Genomic DNA, 15648 nt, shown 5'->3' on the forward strand with positions numbered 1-15648 from the left:
CCGCCTTGGTGTGTCGGCAAAAACACATTCAGAGTCAAAGTTGCAGTTTACACAGTGGGGACTGTGGCTTTACTTCCATTCATAGCAGGTGATTGGCAGAGTTGTACATTGATTGTGGTATCACTTACTAAACGTCAGTGACGCACAAGCATGCACCTCTCTGCAAGGAGTTGATCTGTGGAGTGATACTGAAAACTGAAGACTAACTGGCTAACACAGCTGAGTCTACCTCTGATAATTGAACTAGCAGGTGTGTCTTAATAAGCTCTCATTAGCAGATCAAAGGTCCCAGGGCAGCCTGACCTAGATCAAAGGCCCAATGCCTGCTAGCAGGGCAGCCTGACATATTGACCTTTCCAACAGAAAGACTGCCATTTTACGAATGCAATTCTTACAACAATCTTTCCTTTTTATCCGCAAGCCTAAAGAGCCAAAAATGTCTGATCTGCAAGCTCACAAAGCATCGAAGCGCAACGTGTTGTGAGCTTGTAAATCAGCTATGTTCTGTGCACTACACCAGCATACAACTAAGTATAAATCAGGCATAACTCCAACCAACTCTAACCCATCCTAACCAACTCCCCAAATATTTTTTTAACCATAAAACCACTTTTGTCACAATATTTATTTCTCAATTTTCACTATACGTGTGGGGACATGATTTGACACACACACACACACACACACACACCCACCCACCCACACACACACACACACACACACACACACACACACACTACATGTATGAAGGGGAAAACAAAAACAACAACATCACACTGGCCAGTCACCACATCCTGACTTGACCAAGGGGTGAGAGGTCAGAGGTCACGACAACGTCCAGACCATTGAGTGACGGGTCCATGTGTTGCGCATGTGACGGATGTGACATTAGTGGTCACTGATGTCACATTCACAGGTTCCAAAGCACATTAGTTTTACTGGTGGCCTGCACCACCATAGCTCACACTGTCCCAGTTCCATTAAGATGACTATTGACAAGCCAGTGGACGCACTGGGAAATAGATAAGGCTCTATGTGAATGAATTGCTCCAATCCGGGATTCATCTGTGTAGTAGATCAGTGATTGCAAATAATTGGCAAAACACTAAGATTATAATGAAAATATGTTAATGTAGAATTTCATGGTATTTTTTTCATTAAAACCTTAAAGGGATAGTTCACCCCCAAAAAATATTTTTTTCTATCGATTAGTCACCCCATGGAGACTTGAATTCATGATGGACAATTGTTTTTGTCGCATTGCTAAGCCAATAATTTGATGACCAGCGGACCGGTAGGCAGCGGTTCCGGTAGGAGACACAAAGAGGACTCTTTGTCGCTGCGGGTCATCAAATTATTGGAATGCGACAAAAACAAAAAAATATCCATGAATTCAAGTCTCCATGGGGTGAACTATCCCTTTAAAAAAACGTTTTATTTTTATTTTGATACCAATAAAGACGAGCTTAAATGATTGATTATTAAAATAAACATGCTCTGAAAATACAAGCGGACCACTCATGGTCTATCGGCTGCCGTGTTAAGTGGTCAGATCTGTAGGGAAATTTGGTATAGGATTAAATGTGGGCTGCCAACTAGGGGCGCTCAGGGAACAGCCAGGGGTCAGTGTCTTGCTCAAGGACACTTGGACATGTTGCCAGGAGGCGCCGGGGATCAAACCAGAAACCTTCAGTTTTCCCGGACAGCCGCTCTACCTCCACTACTGACATTTTGTAGGTGAGGGAAGGTTCTATGTTTCACTTTCAGAACATCCATTTCCAGTTTCTGTCTTTCTTACATTTTGCACAAATACAAGTGCATATAAGTAAATGCTAACTAAACTAGAGTAGCACGTTGGCAGGCTGAGATTTCAGAGGCAGACAGCAGAAGGTTGACGTTTGGTACCTTGTTGTGGATGGCTGATCCACTGCAGAGCAGAACCACCTGGGCCAGGGTGAGAGCCACAAACAGGTTCTTATGGATGGAGGTCCGGTCCGATTTAGGGATGCTGCGTAGAGTGGACACACAGAAGAAAAATCTTAATTCTTAGTCAATCCACACATGGTGGAGTCTCTTGCAGAAATGCTTTGTGCGGCAGGTCGGGGCCCCCCTGTCAAAAACAGATATGACGTCTCGGAGGTACCGAGACTAGGGGGGGGGGCGATGATTTACGATTTACGACATAACTCGGACTGCGCTGAGTCGGCTGAAGGTGACTTTGCAACTTTCGGCATGGCGACTCACGCGCCTAAGTTCGCTCTGCGGTGCTTCTCGTGTCCCCTTCAGACGGCGCGCCTCTGAAAAACGAGTGCACCTTTTTCAATCCAACTAGTTTTCCAATCATACTGTTGCATACATACATATATGTAATATATTTCAAGTGTAAAACAAAAAGAGTATAAAAGAAATGGTGGATGATTTCAACCCTGGTTTGATAAAGTATTTTGTATTCAAAGAAATATTAAATGATGAACTTAAAGAAATTCTTAATTCAATTCTTCCAAAGTAGAATGTGTAGCATTTCTTTTCAATCATAAAGCTTTAGATAAGTGGATAATTGTCAAGTATCCCATTAAGCCTGAGAGCTCTCCACTTTGGAACCCTTTCATTTTGCACAGCAATTATGTGTATATGAATCTTGAGACAGAATGGGTCGGTAAGCCTAATAATGTTTCATTTGAGTGTTTCAGAAAAGCACATTTCTTTTTTATGAAGTTTTTCAATTAATGCCCCACGGAAATAGCAGTTTTCAAGGATATTTCACTATTAATAATAACATAATAAATAATAAAATAATAATAAAAATGGATAATAAAAATGTTTTGTAATTCCACCCGACAGCGATAAATGTTTCACAGAGCTGTTCATTAACTGTGTGATGAATTTACTCTATTTACACTCGTCTATATCCTGCATCGGCAGCTGTGACGGACGACGTCATTTCACGGTATGATGGCGTGGTCGCAAGCACCTCAGTGCAACGTGGCTGTCTCTAGCAATCTGTGTGTGTGTGTGTGTGTGTGTGTGTGTGTGTGTGTGTGTGTGTGTGTTTGTGTGTGTGTGCGACTGTGCGCGCGCATGCGTGTGTGCGTGTGCGTGTGTGTGTGTGTGTGTGTGTATGTGTGACTGTGCGACTATGTGTGTGCGGGCGAGGTGGTTCTGAGATATGGAAAATATCTTGATAACCTTGAATTATGGAGTTTATGGATTCTTTAAATCATATTCAAACTTGGTGGTGAGTATGTGCCTGTGTGTGTGTGTGTGTGTGTGTGTGTGTGTGTGTGTGTGTGTGTGTGTGTGTGTGCGTGTGCGTGCGTGCGTGCGTGCGTGCGTGCGTGCGTGCGTGCGTGCGTGCGTGCTGATGTGTGTGCGTGCATGCACATGTGTGTGTAAACAGCATTGCATGCGTTCTCTGATTTAGGTCAGTCGTAAATTGTCGGGGGCCACTCCTCTATCTAGCAGGATCTCCCCAGGTGACCCTAACGTTAATTAACGGCGGGCTGAATGCCACCATAAAGCTTGTGAGTGGACTCGCACGCAGACAACACTAATTACTGGATTAGCGCCGTTCAATACCCAGAGAGGCATTAAGAGCAGAGAGCGGGGCAGGCAGCATAGAAGCAGACATGTTGCTGGAGAAGACACCATTCGTTCTTTGTTGAACCACATTAACCCTGGCGTCGCTATTTTTTTTTTACGTAAAAAAAAGGGCAAGAATAGCCGATCATCTATTAATATAGGATAAAGGGTTGATTCAGCCAACTTTAGCCATTTGCATTTGTTTTCTATAAAGCTGAGAGATTATTTTAGTGGATTCTGTAATCACGGTAATTAATGCCTCTCGTTAAAGTCTGCTTTAACAGTTTTTTTGGCGGACCATTTGACGTTCTGGGTTTGAGAACTGCACTTGTGCATTCCTGGAGTGCGGAAGTTCCCGGGAAGGCACTGTTTGACTGGAAGGGTACCCTTCCAGTCACTGTTAACCCATTAAGACCGGGAACGCATCTGTGTCATTTTTAGAATTCTTTTGATATTCAAAAAATAGCAGATATACAAGCTCATAACGCGGCAGCTTGTAGATCTGCTCTTTTTTTTATCGTGAAAATTTTTGCAAATCTTTGAATATATACTTTTTAAAGCGAACATTTGTAACTCAAATGTTTGCTTCTGGGGGTCCCTGGAACAAAATATTTTACAAATGTTTGCTTTGAAAAATATATTTTGCATTTTTTTTTCAGAAATAGCATGAGTGCCACGCTATGAGCTTGCATATCTGATATTTTTGAATAGCCAAATAAATCTTAAAATGACACAGATGCGTCAATGATCTTCATGGATTAGACGTTTGGTCACATTTCCCAAGAAAGTCACAATATGCATTTTGGGGAGTGAGAGTGTGTTGAGTTTGGGGACCACGGTTGGCTCAACCACGTTCACTGGTGTTTATGCACCTAGAGGTGGTGACTGGGTTAGCGGTAATAGCAGACACTCACTCCAGTACAGTGAACAGCATCAAGGTGACCACCAGAGCACACAGAGACGCCCCGGATCCAATGAACGTCAGTTTGGTCAGAATGGCCTCTTCCTCTGGACTCCACTGGAATGAGAGAGAGATGGACGGAAAGGAGGGAGACGAGAGAGAGAAAGAGAGAGAGAGAGAGAGAGAGAGAGAGAGAGATGGAAAGAGAGAGAGAGAGAGACAGAGAGATGAATACTGAGATGAACCGTCTTTCATTAAAATATCTTAACTTGTTTTGTTGTCCTCACCGCAAACTCATAAAATAAACATTTAAATCTTACATGCATTTGTTATACCTACTGTAGGCCGTTGCCCGTTGGGAACCCGTTTTTACCTCTGATATTTTTGGAGAACCACTGATCCGACCAACTTTACGCTGGGCAGTGCTCTCCCTCGGGTCCTCTGTGTTTAACGTTTGAAGTCTGATCGTGGTTCTCAAGAAATGCGAAGAACAGTTACACACACTCACACGCCCGAAAAAGGATACAGTACCTAATCTTGTTGTCGCCTTCTGTGAAATTGTGTGTGTGTGTGTGTGTGTGTGTGTGTGTGTGTGTGTGTGTGTGTGTGTGTGTGTGCACTGTGCGTTCATGTGTGCGCGTTCTCATCTATCACCGTGATCTTGTCAAAAGGAATGTGATTTGGTACACAGTATAATACACATTATCCCAAGGAAAAATCCTGCTAATGCATCGTTAATAGGATCTGCAGGCTCAGAGGGACATCTACTGGTCGACATGCAACACTGCACACCAAAAATAATAAGAAATTTAAAAAAAATGCTGCACAAATTTACTTACAATATTCACTAATAATTCTAGATCCACATTGCGTGTTTTTGACAACTATAAAAGCAGTGGTTCTCAAAGTGGGGTCCGGGGAACCCCAGGGTTCTTTGAAGGGGTTCCAGGGGATCCCCAGCCACATTGTTGATAGTTAGGAACCAAATGGACCCTTATGGGTCTGTAACTCTGAGAGTGTACAGATGGGACCTGTTGTACATTCTCAGAATGAAATGGCTAAAGTTAAATGAACACAGATCAACTACAGTAAAGATTGGGGGTCCCAGATATCAAAATGTATCAACTGGGCGTCCTTGAAATTAAAATGTTTGATAATCACTGCTTTTGCCGTAAAAAAAACTTCTCTTATGGGGGTGCCGGGCATATGTTTTCATATGGGGGTCTGTGAGCCAATATGTGTCAATTTGGGGGTTCTTGACAGGAAAAGGTTTGAGAATCGCTGCTATTAAAGGTATTTAAAGGGATATAAACAGTACAGTTACCGTTGACTCCAAGAAATTCATCAGCACTGCAAAGTTGGTGGTGTGGTTACACATACAGGAAGTGACATCAGAGCCTATACGGGTCACCCTGCAGCCCTCACTGGACCAGCTGTTGGAGTGACTACGCCTACGCACGCACACACGCGCACACACACACACACACGCACGCACGCACGCACGCACGCACGCACGCACGCACGCACGCACGCACGCACGCACGCACGCACACACACACACACACACACACACACACACACACATGCAACTGATCAACATGAAGTAAATCTATTTGGTTTGACATGATGATAATTACGTCTTTCAGCATGCTCCTTTAAAAAGGTTCCTCCCCATCCCCCTGTGTGTGTGTGTGTGTGTGTGTGTGTGTGTGTGTGTGTGTGTGTGTGTGTGTGTGTGTGTGTGTGTGTGTGTGTGTGTGTGTGTGTGTGTGTGTGTGTGTGTGTGTGTGTGTGTGTGTGTGTGTGTGTGTGTGTGTGTGTGTGTGTGTGTGTGTGTGTGTGTGTGTGTGTGTGTGTGTTTATGATTGCGAATTATACATTTCAACCAATGATGTTTTGTTTTTGCCTCGGTAGCTGTGTGAACTCTAATAACATGGTTGTTAGAGTTAACGTGTTAAAACGGCGCTATTCCACACCGGCCATTGAGCTAATAGAGCCTGCCTGCTTGCTCAGGGGATAAATTTAATCTTGACCATCAGGTCAAAATTTGTGTCAAACCAGAAACAGGATGGTGTCAAAGGTGTCATGTCTCACCACAGGACACTAGGATCTAAATGTCTCAATAGAAGAGCAGGGAGACAAAATGTATAACCACCCCAATTGTATAAGTTATATATTGTATTAACATACTATACCATACAGATTGGACAAAATGACATTTTATTCATTAAAAGAATAGTTACATAGTGCCGCTTAGTAGAAATGCAAGTAACATTCTATGATTGTATCATTCAATCACTGTGACAGCTCCAGTGGGGCTGTGGGTCATACTTACATCAGGCTGAAATTCCAGAAAGCACAAACAGGCGTTAACCGCTGAGAATACTCCACCTAGAGACAGAAACACATGGTTTTACTCATTCTAATTTTCACTCTCTCTCTCCTTCTCTCTCAATCTCTCTGTCCGTCTGTCTCTCTCTCTCTCTCTCTCTCTTGCTAAAGCTTGGACCCTGACCAGCCAAAAGCAACATGGATAAAAGCCAGCGGGGGGGAAAGGAAAAAACGGCCCGCCATAAGTAACCCCTCTGCCATTCCTCAGAATGTAAACTACAGTACGTTTGTCAGGTTAATGACATGCACGCTCTGTTTGGACCCGTTGATGTAACAACGGTGAGAGGTCGTTGCCGTATTTTTTCCTTCTCTTGTCAACCGGTTTCCGATCCCCAGCATGCGAGGACTGGAGCACTTCTTCCAGAATGAATGACCACCACCGTTGGCGTTGGATTTGTGACAAGTTGATCCGTCGCCAGGGATAAAATGTTTGCATGGATGGAGGCTCTGGCATGAGGTTGGGCTTGGAGACCCAATGTTAAAAAAAGACAAAGAGAAAAAAACAAGGACAGAGTCCATGGAGTGTCAATCACTCAGCATGTGTTTGTTTTGGTCGGAGCTGACCATGTGAGTGTTGTGTCATCCAGAGATATCTCCATCAACGGTCTGTCTATCAGCAAGACCACTGACATGAACAAAAACACAAATATTCCAGCTCCTAGTCAGACTTTTGGGTGCCCTGACGGTTCAAATGGAGTTCTATGACTCAGACAGCTTCAGCTGATTCAGAACGCTTGGATAATGGGAGAAAAGGGCTGATAGATATAACTGGGATACTTCCTCCAGTCATGATATGGGGGTCAGGTTTGGGTCAGCCGACATCCACCAATCATCCATGACTTATGTCTCGAAATAAAGCAGATCCCTCCACTAGTATCCAGATGAATGACATCTGATTCAAGAAACTGTCCAGAAAGATAAATTACGGCAGGAAACATGGGAAACCATGGCTACAAATGTATGGAAACAACTGGCAGGTTTACTTAATTACCGCCATAAAAATGTGACCTGTTCAGGTGGATTTCACTGAGACTGCAGTTAGCACAGTTATGCATTATAGGAAAAAAGACATTCTTAGTCTTATAAGGATGGAAATTAACCACTTAAACCCTATGTATACTTTGTTGACCGGAGTCCCCCATACTAGGCCTGCTCCTTTTCTGCCTCTACCTCTGTCCGTATTTACACTCCCCCCATAAATGTAAGTAGTGTTAACAGCCTAGGCATGGAGAATGACAGTGGCACGTACCACATGCGAGGAGGAGAGGGTGTACTGGACGGCCACTGGGATGCTGTGGTTCTTGGAGGGGTCTCTGACCGTGGCCGATATCACAGCAGAGGCCAGATGGCCCGACCGAGCGCTGGTGGAGAAGAACAGATGACATGAACAGTAGCATACACTGAGATAAGAAAACACACAATGGTCTCTAGTTTGAGGCGGTGAATAGGCACGCTCTAACATACATTGTTTTGTATCCTTTTGTCTTATTTTCTTTGTTTGCAAGTTGAAAAATACCAGCAAAAAAAACAAAAAACTGGCACGCTCAGCCTATAACAACCCAGAGCAGTGTTATTTCTGAGTTCCATTATGGAATCTCCATAATGGAATCTCCAGTCAGCACAGGGATTCCAGAGTATTTTGAGCCAAAATTGTCGCCGTGATGTGGCATCCCTGATGTGGATGTGTCAGGGAATATTCAGCTAACTATGTACTGCACATCTTTGACCAATGTCAGCCGTATGCAACCGCCAAAACAAATATTACGTCCCTCATCCAATTTATTTGGAGCACCATGTGGACTGGATCGGATGCAAAGACCAAAAACGAAACGTTTAAATAAAAATGCAATTAAAAGCCAGTGTTCTTGTGGTGGGCTTTTCCTTTGCATTTAGGACCTCAGTCCATTCGCACCAGCTGTACCGACTCCACTGCTGTGTCAAACTTGTGAAACCATCGATTGCGCTGTCGATAAAACATTAACGCTACCGCCCTCCAACTAGAGACTAGACCTTTGACACCTGAGGCATCCAATGTATTTCATCCCAGCGTTTCAGTTAAGCCTGATTTTATACTTCGTCATACGATGGTGTTGCATGCCTTAAATAGCCAATCAACAAGCTCAAAACACTTCGCACCCTGCGACATGTTGTGAGCCTGTGGATGGAGCACACAATGCATTACTGATTCCCCACAAGACATGTTCCCTCCAGTATGTGGTTGATTACATCAACTACATCTAGTTTCTTTCTCGTTACAACAGTAACATTAAGCGTCTGGTTTAACACAATCCCCCCGTGAGGCCATGTATTATTTTTTTTTGTCTGATAATTTTCTCTCAAACTCTGTTCAACACTGCATGATGGCCGATCAACCTATGTCAAATTAAAACGGACTGAACCAGATGTATTAAGGTAAGAGCTATTTCTGAAAGATTTCGTAACATATAACTAATTTGATAGGTGATACTTTTGAAACCTGGTGGCATAAATAATGCCCATTGGTTCACTCCAAAGTAATGACTGTATTGTCACGGTAAATGTAGGAAATTCTCCCAACAGACTGATAAACGTCTGTGTTTCTCCGCAGACCAGGAAATGTGGATAATAAAGCAAATAAAGGCTGCACTCAGGTAGCGCAGGTGGTAAAGTACTTGTCCACGAAGGTGTTAAAGGGATATTTCATTTTAACGTCTACTTCGGCTTTTGTGAGCACCCAACACACTTTTTCAGTTGCTCGATTCAGTATTTGATATTCATTTTATCTGACACGCCCCCTTTCTATACAAACCCATTGTAACTTCAAACTCCATTTTAACCCTGGTAGATTCATTGAAAACACCCATCCTTGGTTCTGTTGACTAATATTATCCTTCTAATACGCGAAGTACTTTTTCCATTTATTTTCATTTTTCTTTATTGTATTTTATTTTTTTAGTAAAAAACAAGTCGAAAAAACACGCCCCCCTCACGTATTAGAAGGCCAATAACAGTCATGGGTGTTTTCAATGAATCTAACATGGTTAAAATGGAGTTTAAAGTAACAATAGGAAGGGGACATGTCTGATAAAATGAATATCAAATATCTAAATACTGAATCAAGCGACCTAAAAACTCTCTGGGGTGTTCACAAAAGCCTGAGTAGACGTTAAAATCACCCCAAACATGTTTGAAATTTCCCTTTAAGAAGCAGTAGAAGAAAACAGAAGGTCTTATAGAAGAGTTGATGTACCTTTTGTTGCGCTCCGGCTTGTGTGTTGAGGAGGGCTCCTGTGGTTCTCCAGACAGGATCTGATGGAGATGTCTGTAGTACGTATGGATCACCATCACGTCCTTATAGCCTGACAGGACAGTTACATACAGCACAATGAAAAGCAGGTGTGTGTGTGTGTGTGTGTGTGTGTGTGTGTGTGTGTGTGTGTGTGTGTGTGTGTGTGTGTGTGTGTGTGTGTGTGTGTCTTACCCAGTGAGTGTATTCTGTGGACCTCTGTGTCAGAGATGAGCAGCTTGTCTTGTCTGCTTCTGCTGTCGGCTTTGGGGTTCAGAGCAGACGGCTTGAACACAGAGCTGCCACTCTTCCCTGACAGCTCCTTCCACTCCATGGACACATCTGGACACACGGGAGACAAGAGGACAGACATATGACTTTTTCTTAAACGAATGCCCTGCTTGATCATACTAACAGCGTCACACAACAGCATTAAAAGTAGCAGATCCACAAGCTTGAAATGTGACACAAAGTAACGTGTTTTGAGCTTGTAGATCTGCTACTTTTGATACTTTTTAATCCTGAAAAGTAACAGTTTTGGACATACAGTATGAGGTTTCCACCCGATAGAGACGATCATATCGTCGCTGCCGGGTGGAAACCTCATATTATGTCCAAAACTGAACAGGGTACTTCAATGTGCTTTACACAAAACATTAAGCGCAGGAAACACATTATAACAGGACATCAGAATGCAATAAAAACTAAAGAAATGACAGTGCAGAAGAAATAAAATAAAATAAAAAATTTCAGGGACAGAAAGCAAACCTTGAACAAACACTCCATCGTAATGATCACTAACAGAGCTATTCTAATACTAATAGAGCTATTCTAAAATTATTTGAACACCCCCCCAAAACAAAATCACTTACAGCACATTTCATGTATTTGAAACCAGGCCAAGACAACACTTTATGTCATATCACGATATTACGATCCCAGAGGATATCTAGTCTCATATCATGATATCAATACAATATTAAATTCTCATACTTTGATCCCTGCCTACGCACTTCCTTCTGTTCGTTTTTCATACTGAGTTTTAATATCTAATATTGGCCCTTTAGTTTAGCCTAGTTGGGTCTCTTGTAATTGTTTTGTTGCCTATGCTGTTTTTATGCCATGCTTTTAATCTGTAGCACTCTGAGATTTGAGAGAATGTAAAGTGCGTTATAAATAAAATGTATTATTACTCGTCTCTGAGCCGATCAGGTGTGCATAAGACTTTGTTTCCTGAAATGCTCTAATCTTAAAATAATGACCAAAAATAGCCCATCTAAAAGAGAGCTTGTAGATAGGCTATTTTCGCTGCACGACATCTTTCCATAGAAGACATGGAAAGATGCTTCATATGGAATCCAAATGAATGATTACCTATGTTCTTGGTTGTCAGCGTGAAGCCTCTTCCTTCAGAAGCCAGCACGTCGGCCAGCGTTTCAGTCAGCTGGTCAATGCTCTTCACAACGGTGAACGGTCCCACGCTCACCTGATTGAGACAATCAACATCACACACGTGCTGTACCAGTATGTTGCATCCAAACTAGCAGCAAAAAAAAGCAACAGAAGGAGGGGGGATTGTATGTGTGTTTTACATGGTCTTTTTGTTTGCTATGTACATGTCTATACCATATACATAAATACATTTAAAAAAGATTCCTTAACGGTTGCCTTTAACGATTCCTATATTTTAAAAAATCTATATAATTTTGGCCTTCATTATAATTTTTGGATGAACACAAATTCAACCATATAATACAGTATTGCAACCATATTATTGTATTGGTTCTCAAAGTGAGGTCCAGGGACCCTATGGGTTACTTGAGGGGGGTTCCAAATGGACCCTTACTGGTCTGTAACTCTGAGAGTGTACAAATGGAACCAAATGGACCCGTGAGGGTGCACCACATCAACGAGTGTGTTGAGCAACACTTCCACTCTGCAACAGTGTATCTGACCACGTTTGGTCGTTTTTGTAGCTTTTGTCGCTGCTAGTATGAACGCACAATGAGGATGATGGAATGAGATTTGTATATCAGACAGAAAATATCAGATATTCACTTGTCCACAATATTCACAATAGAATGACAAGATTCAGGGTTTTTGGTTTGTTCGTTTGTTACCCTCCGTTTCTCCCCAATTTAGTCATCAAGCCAATCATTCCTCCCCACACACATTTCTGTGTGTTGTCACTGCTGTTGTAGTCTCGCGAGCCAGACTGTTGCCTCCCACAATTTTCAAATGCTTTTGTCATACAGTCTTGTCTCTGGAGCATGAAAGCTCTGAAAATGATCAAGCGACAAAGCGGATGTGACGCCTCCTCGCCACTTCCGTTTCGTCTTTACAGTCGTGCAGATTAATTCGAATATACATTTAAATCATCTAAGCATAATATAGCTTGCTGCTTAGTATTTTCGTGAACGGAAATGACGAACAGATGACAGCTTCCAGGTGACACCTTCCGGATTTCGGGAGGTGTAGTTCCAGACTCTATATTATATAGCATTCGGAGATCGTGGAATAGTTGTCTGGCTATGCGAGACTACTGCTGTTGTATCGTACTGGCTCAGCTACACCCTGGCCCCAGCCTGTAGGAGTACGTGCAGTGATAAATACCACCCTTCCCCACCTGGCTTTCCTCCCCCAAACACAGGCCAATAGTGTTCCTCATAGACACTCGACAAAGCCGGACACACGGTCACCGCGGTGGATTCGAAACCCCCAGACTCAGGCACCAGGTAAAAATAATCTGCACACTTAACCACTTCAACCCTATACGATTGATCGGAGTCCCTCCGGGCTCTATACTAGTGTATTTTCTGTTTTCTGTTATTGTGGGGAAAGCTTTCGTTGAAAATAGCCGACCGACAAGCTCACAACGTGTTGCAATGAGTCCAAACATTGTCTGTTATCTTTGTCAGTTGCTCCTGAGCTGTTTAAGTGAGGAACCAGAAGTAATGATTTTATTTCTTTGTGATTTTATTTCCCAAGCCAAATGGGTCACGAGTAAATATCCCTTTATTTTTTGTCGGTCAAGAAAATCTAACTGACAGGTTGAAACAAGTGTTTAAATCGCTGATTTAGTCAGCCTGTGGCCAGTCGACCCCAGTCCACATGCTCCCGCTTTTTGGATATGATGTGCGGAAAAGGGTAAGAATCAACAATATTGGCCGTTGTCGCAATCTGCCGGCACCCGACGCAGTGGAACCTCATCTCAGAGCTATACAACGGAGGGAGAGGTTCCGATTATTGGAGATACTTGTCAATCTGCTATTTTCTGCGAAAGCTTTCCCCACAATACGAATGCTGGAGTTTAAGTGGGTTAATGACAGACGAGAAAAGCAACAGCCAACAACCAGCCTTCCCTCTCTCACCCCGTCCTCCATGTGTCCAGTCCACTGAGACGCCACGTCAGGCTCCAGGATCAAGCTGGACATCTTCAGGTAGTTAGTGGCTATGGACACCATCGCCTCCGCCCGGTCCGCCCCGGACAAAGACCCTCCGTCCTCCTCTCTGTCAGCAGCAGCAGCAGCATCCAGCTCCATCAGCTGGGAGAGGTAGAGGGCGTCCGCAGGGGCCAGGAGGAGGAGACCGCCGGTGCCGCTGGCCTCCATGACGGTGAGAAGCGCTCCGCTCAGCCGCTGCTCCGAGGACAGGTCTCTGTCCCTGGAGGAGGAGGAGTTCAACTCATCCATCACCTGGAGAGAGAAGAACAGAGCATGTGTTATTTATTGAGCACATTACCTCAAAGAAGCAGTCTCCACCTACAAACCTCAAGTCGCAACCATCGCTCTACAAACACTAACCACTCTCCAGCCCCCCCCCTCAAGACCGAGCTACGTACTGTACCTAGGTGACAGGGCCTTCTGCTCGGCGCCCTACTTTAGCTGGGGACCCCCTTTTGCTTTTGCTGCCTCAACCCTGTGGAATGCACTCCCCAATACTCCCCAAAAAGCCCCCATGGTCCAAACCTTCAAAACCGCTCTCATAACCCACCTCTTCTATATGGCTTTCCCCAGCTAACTGCACACCCCCCCTGTCTCAACCTTCCCACTTTTTTAAAAGCGTTTATTACATAGTCTTTTGAAAGGCAGCGGCAAACAGATTCTAGGGACCATTTTTAGATATTATTATTATTACTGATCAGAGCGCGGGGTCAAGCCGAAGGCACACCGTGGAGGAATGGAATCACAGTCTCCATGGTGGTTGGTGGGAAGGAACTTTTCCCCTATGCCACCCGGACCTTCAAAATCTTTTTTTTTAGCACATGAAATAACGCAAAGTCAGCAAATTCTGCCAATATATAAATATTATAAATGGACCAATATATCTGGTCCATCATTGACGTGTTACACTGACATTGCTAACCTATGAATTACTGTGGCTTCTTTCAATTTCAAAAGGTTACTAAAACATGAATAGAGCCATTTCACCTTCCCACCAAATATAAGTACCAGGTCTCTGTTTGTTTGTTTAATACGTTGGCAGAATCGGTTTTGTTAATGTTTGTCCATGTGCTAAAACATTATATTTTTCACCACCCTAAGAGAAAAAGACACTGTGTTTCCCCACCCAAGGACCACAGCAACAACTGATCAAGCTGCCCTGTCTGACACTATTTGGACCCCAGTACAAGCCAAGGTTCTACCAAAGTTCAACATCACTTTTAAGGCAGTTATTTATATACCGTAGTCAGGTTGCTGGTGAGTTCATTGGAAGGTACAGTACAGTATAAACCACATCACTCACTACTAATATAAAAGCTACAGAGGTCCAGAGAGACGTTGAACCAGTGGAAGACTTTGTGGGCATACTGTATTAAAATCCTCCTCTCGGGGTTCTCGTGGCAGTGGTCTGGTCGTTGCTCAACTTCAACACAGACTGTGTGAGGCATCTCATCCATGGGAATCGAACCGTGACGGCACGCTGCGGTTATGGACACGTGGTGGGGGATGATGTGTAATGGGTAATAACAGGTTACAGATGGGATACAAAACGAACGACTCACAGGCTTAGCCAGAGGGTCCCTGCTCAGTTTGGTGAAGAACGCCGTCCTGGGAAAGCCCATGCCCTCCACCCCTTCTGAAAATAATAGGAATCAGAATCAGAATTACAACTTTAATTACTTTGATGATGATGACGAGGATGACGAGGATGATGATGATGATGATGATGATGATGATGATGATAATATTATACTAATCATAATCATACCTAGGCATAAATAGAAATATTATTTACATGAACAACTAATTGCAATCACCATCATCAACATTATTACATATACTGAAAATATACATATACATATATATATATACACTGTACGCTAAATGTTTTGACTCATTTTACATTAACCACTTGAACCCTAGAGTCCCTATTCTGGGGGCGACCATGCGGCTAAAATAGCAGATCTACAAGCTTGTAGATCGGCTATTTGGTGTACAGAGACACAATGAGGGGGGGGGGGGCTCGTATAGACCCCTGGGGGACTGCGGTCAACTAAATATATAGGGTT

At 43.4% G+C, this 15648-nt stretch overlaps 1 protein-coding gene across 3 annotated transcripts in view; it reads right to left on the bottom strand.

Annotated features, from left to right (window-relative positions):
- Positions 1-15648, bottom strand: part of LOC311052268 (adhesion G protein-coupled receptor D2) — a 156828-nt gene that overhangs the window by 129133 nt on the left and 12047 nt on the right. For all 3 annotated transcript variants that reach the window (XM_084067158.1, XM_084067159.1, XM_084067157.1), the window contains 10 exons: positions 15142-15215; positions 13508-13831; positions 11511-11622; positions 10332-10478; positions 10101-10209; positions 8121-8232; positions 6816-6871; positions 5805-5931; positions 4494-4597; positions 1906-2008 (listed from right to left, as the gene is read on the bottom strand). In XM_084067158.1, coding sequence (XP_083923284.1) covers positions 1906-2008; positions 4494-4597; positions 5805-5931; positions 6816-6871; positions 8121-8232; positions 10101-10209; positions 10332-10478; positions 11511-11622; positions 13508-13831; positions 15142-15215 — 1268 coding nt within the window. The remainder of the gene's footprint in view (positions 1-1905; positions 2009-4493; positions 4598-5804; positions 5932-6815; positions 6872-8120; positions 8233-10100; positions 10210-10331; positions 10479-11510; positions 11623-13507; positions 13832-15141; positions 15216-15648) is intronic.

Source organism: Gymnoscopelus microlampas (assembly GCF_963454915.1).
Source record: "Gymnoscopelus microlampas genome assembly, chromosome: 9".
In the NCBI taxonomy this organism is placed as follows: Eukaryota; Metazoa; Chordata; class Actinopteri; order Myctophiformes; family Myctophidae; genus Gymnoscopelus; species Gymnoscopelus microlampas.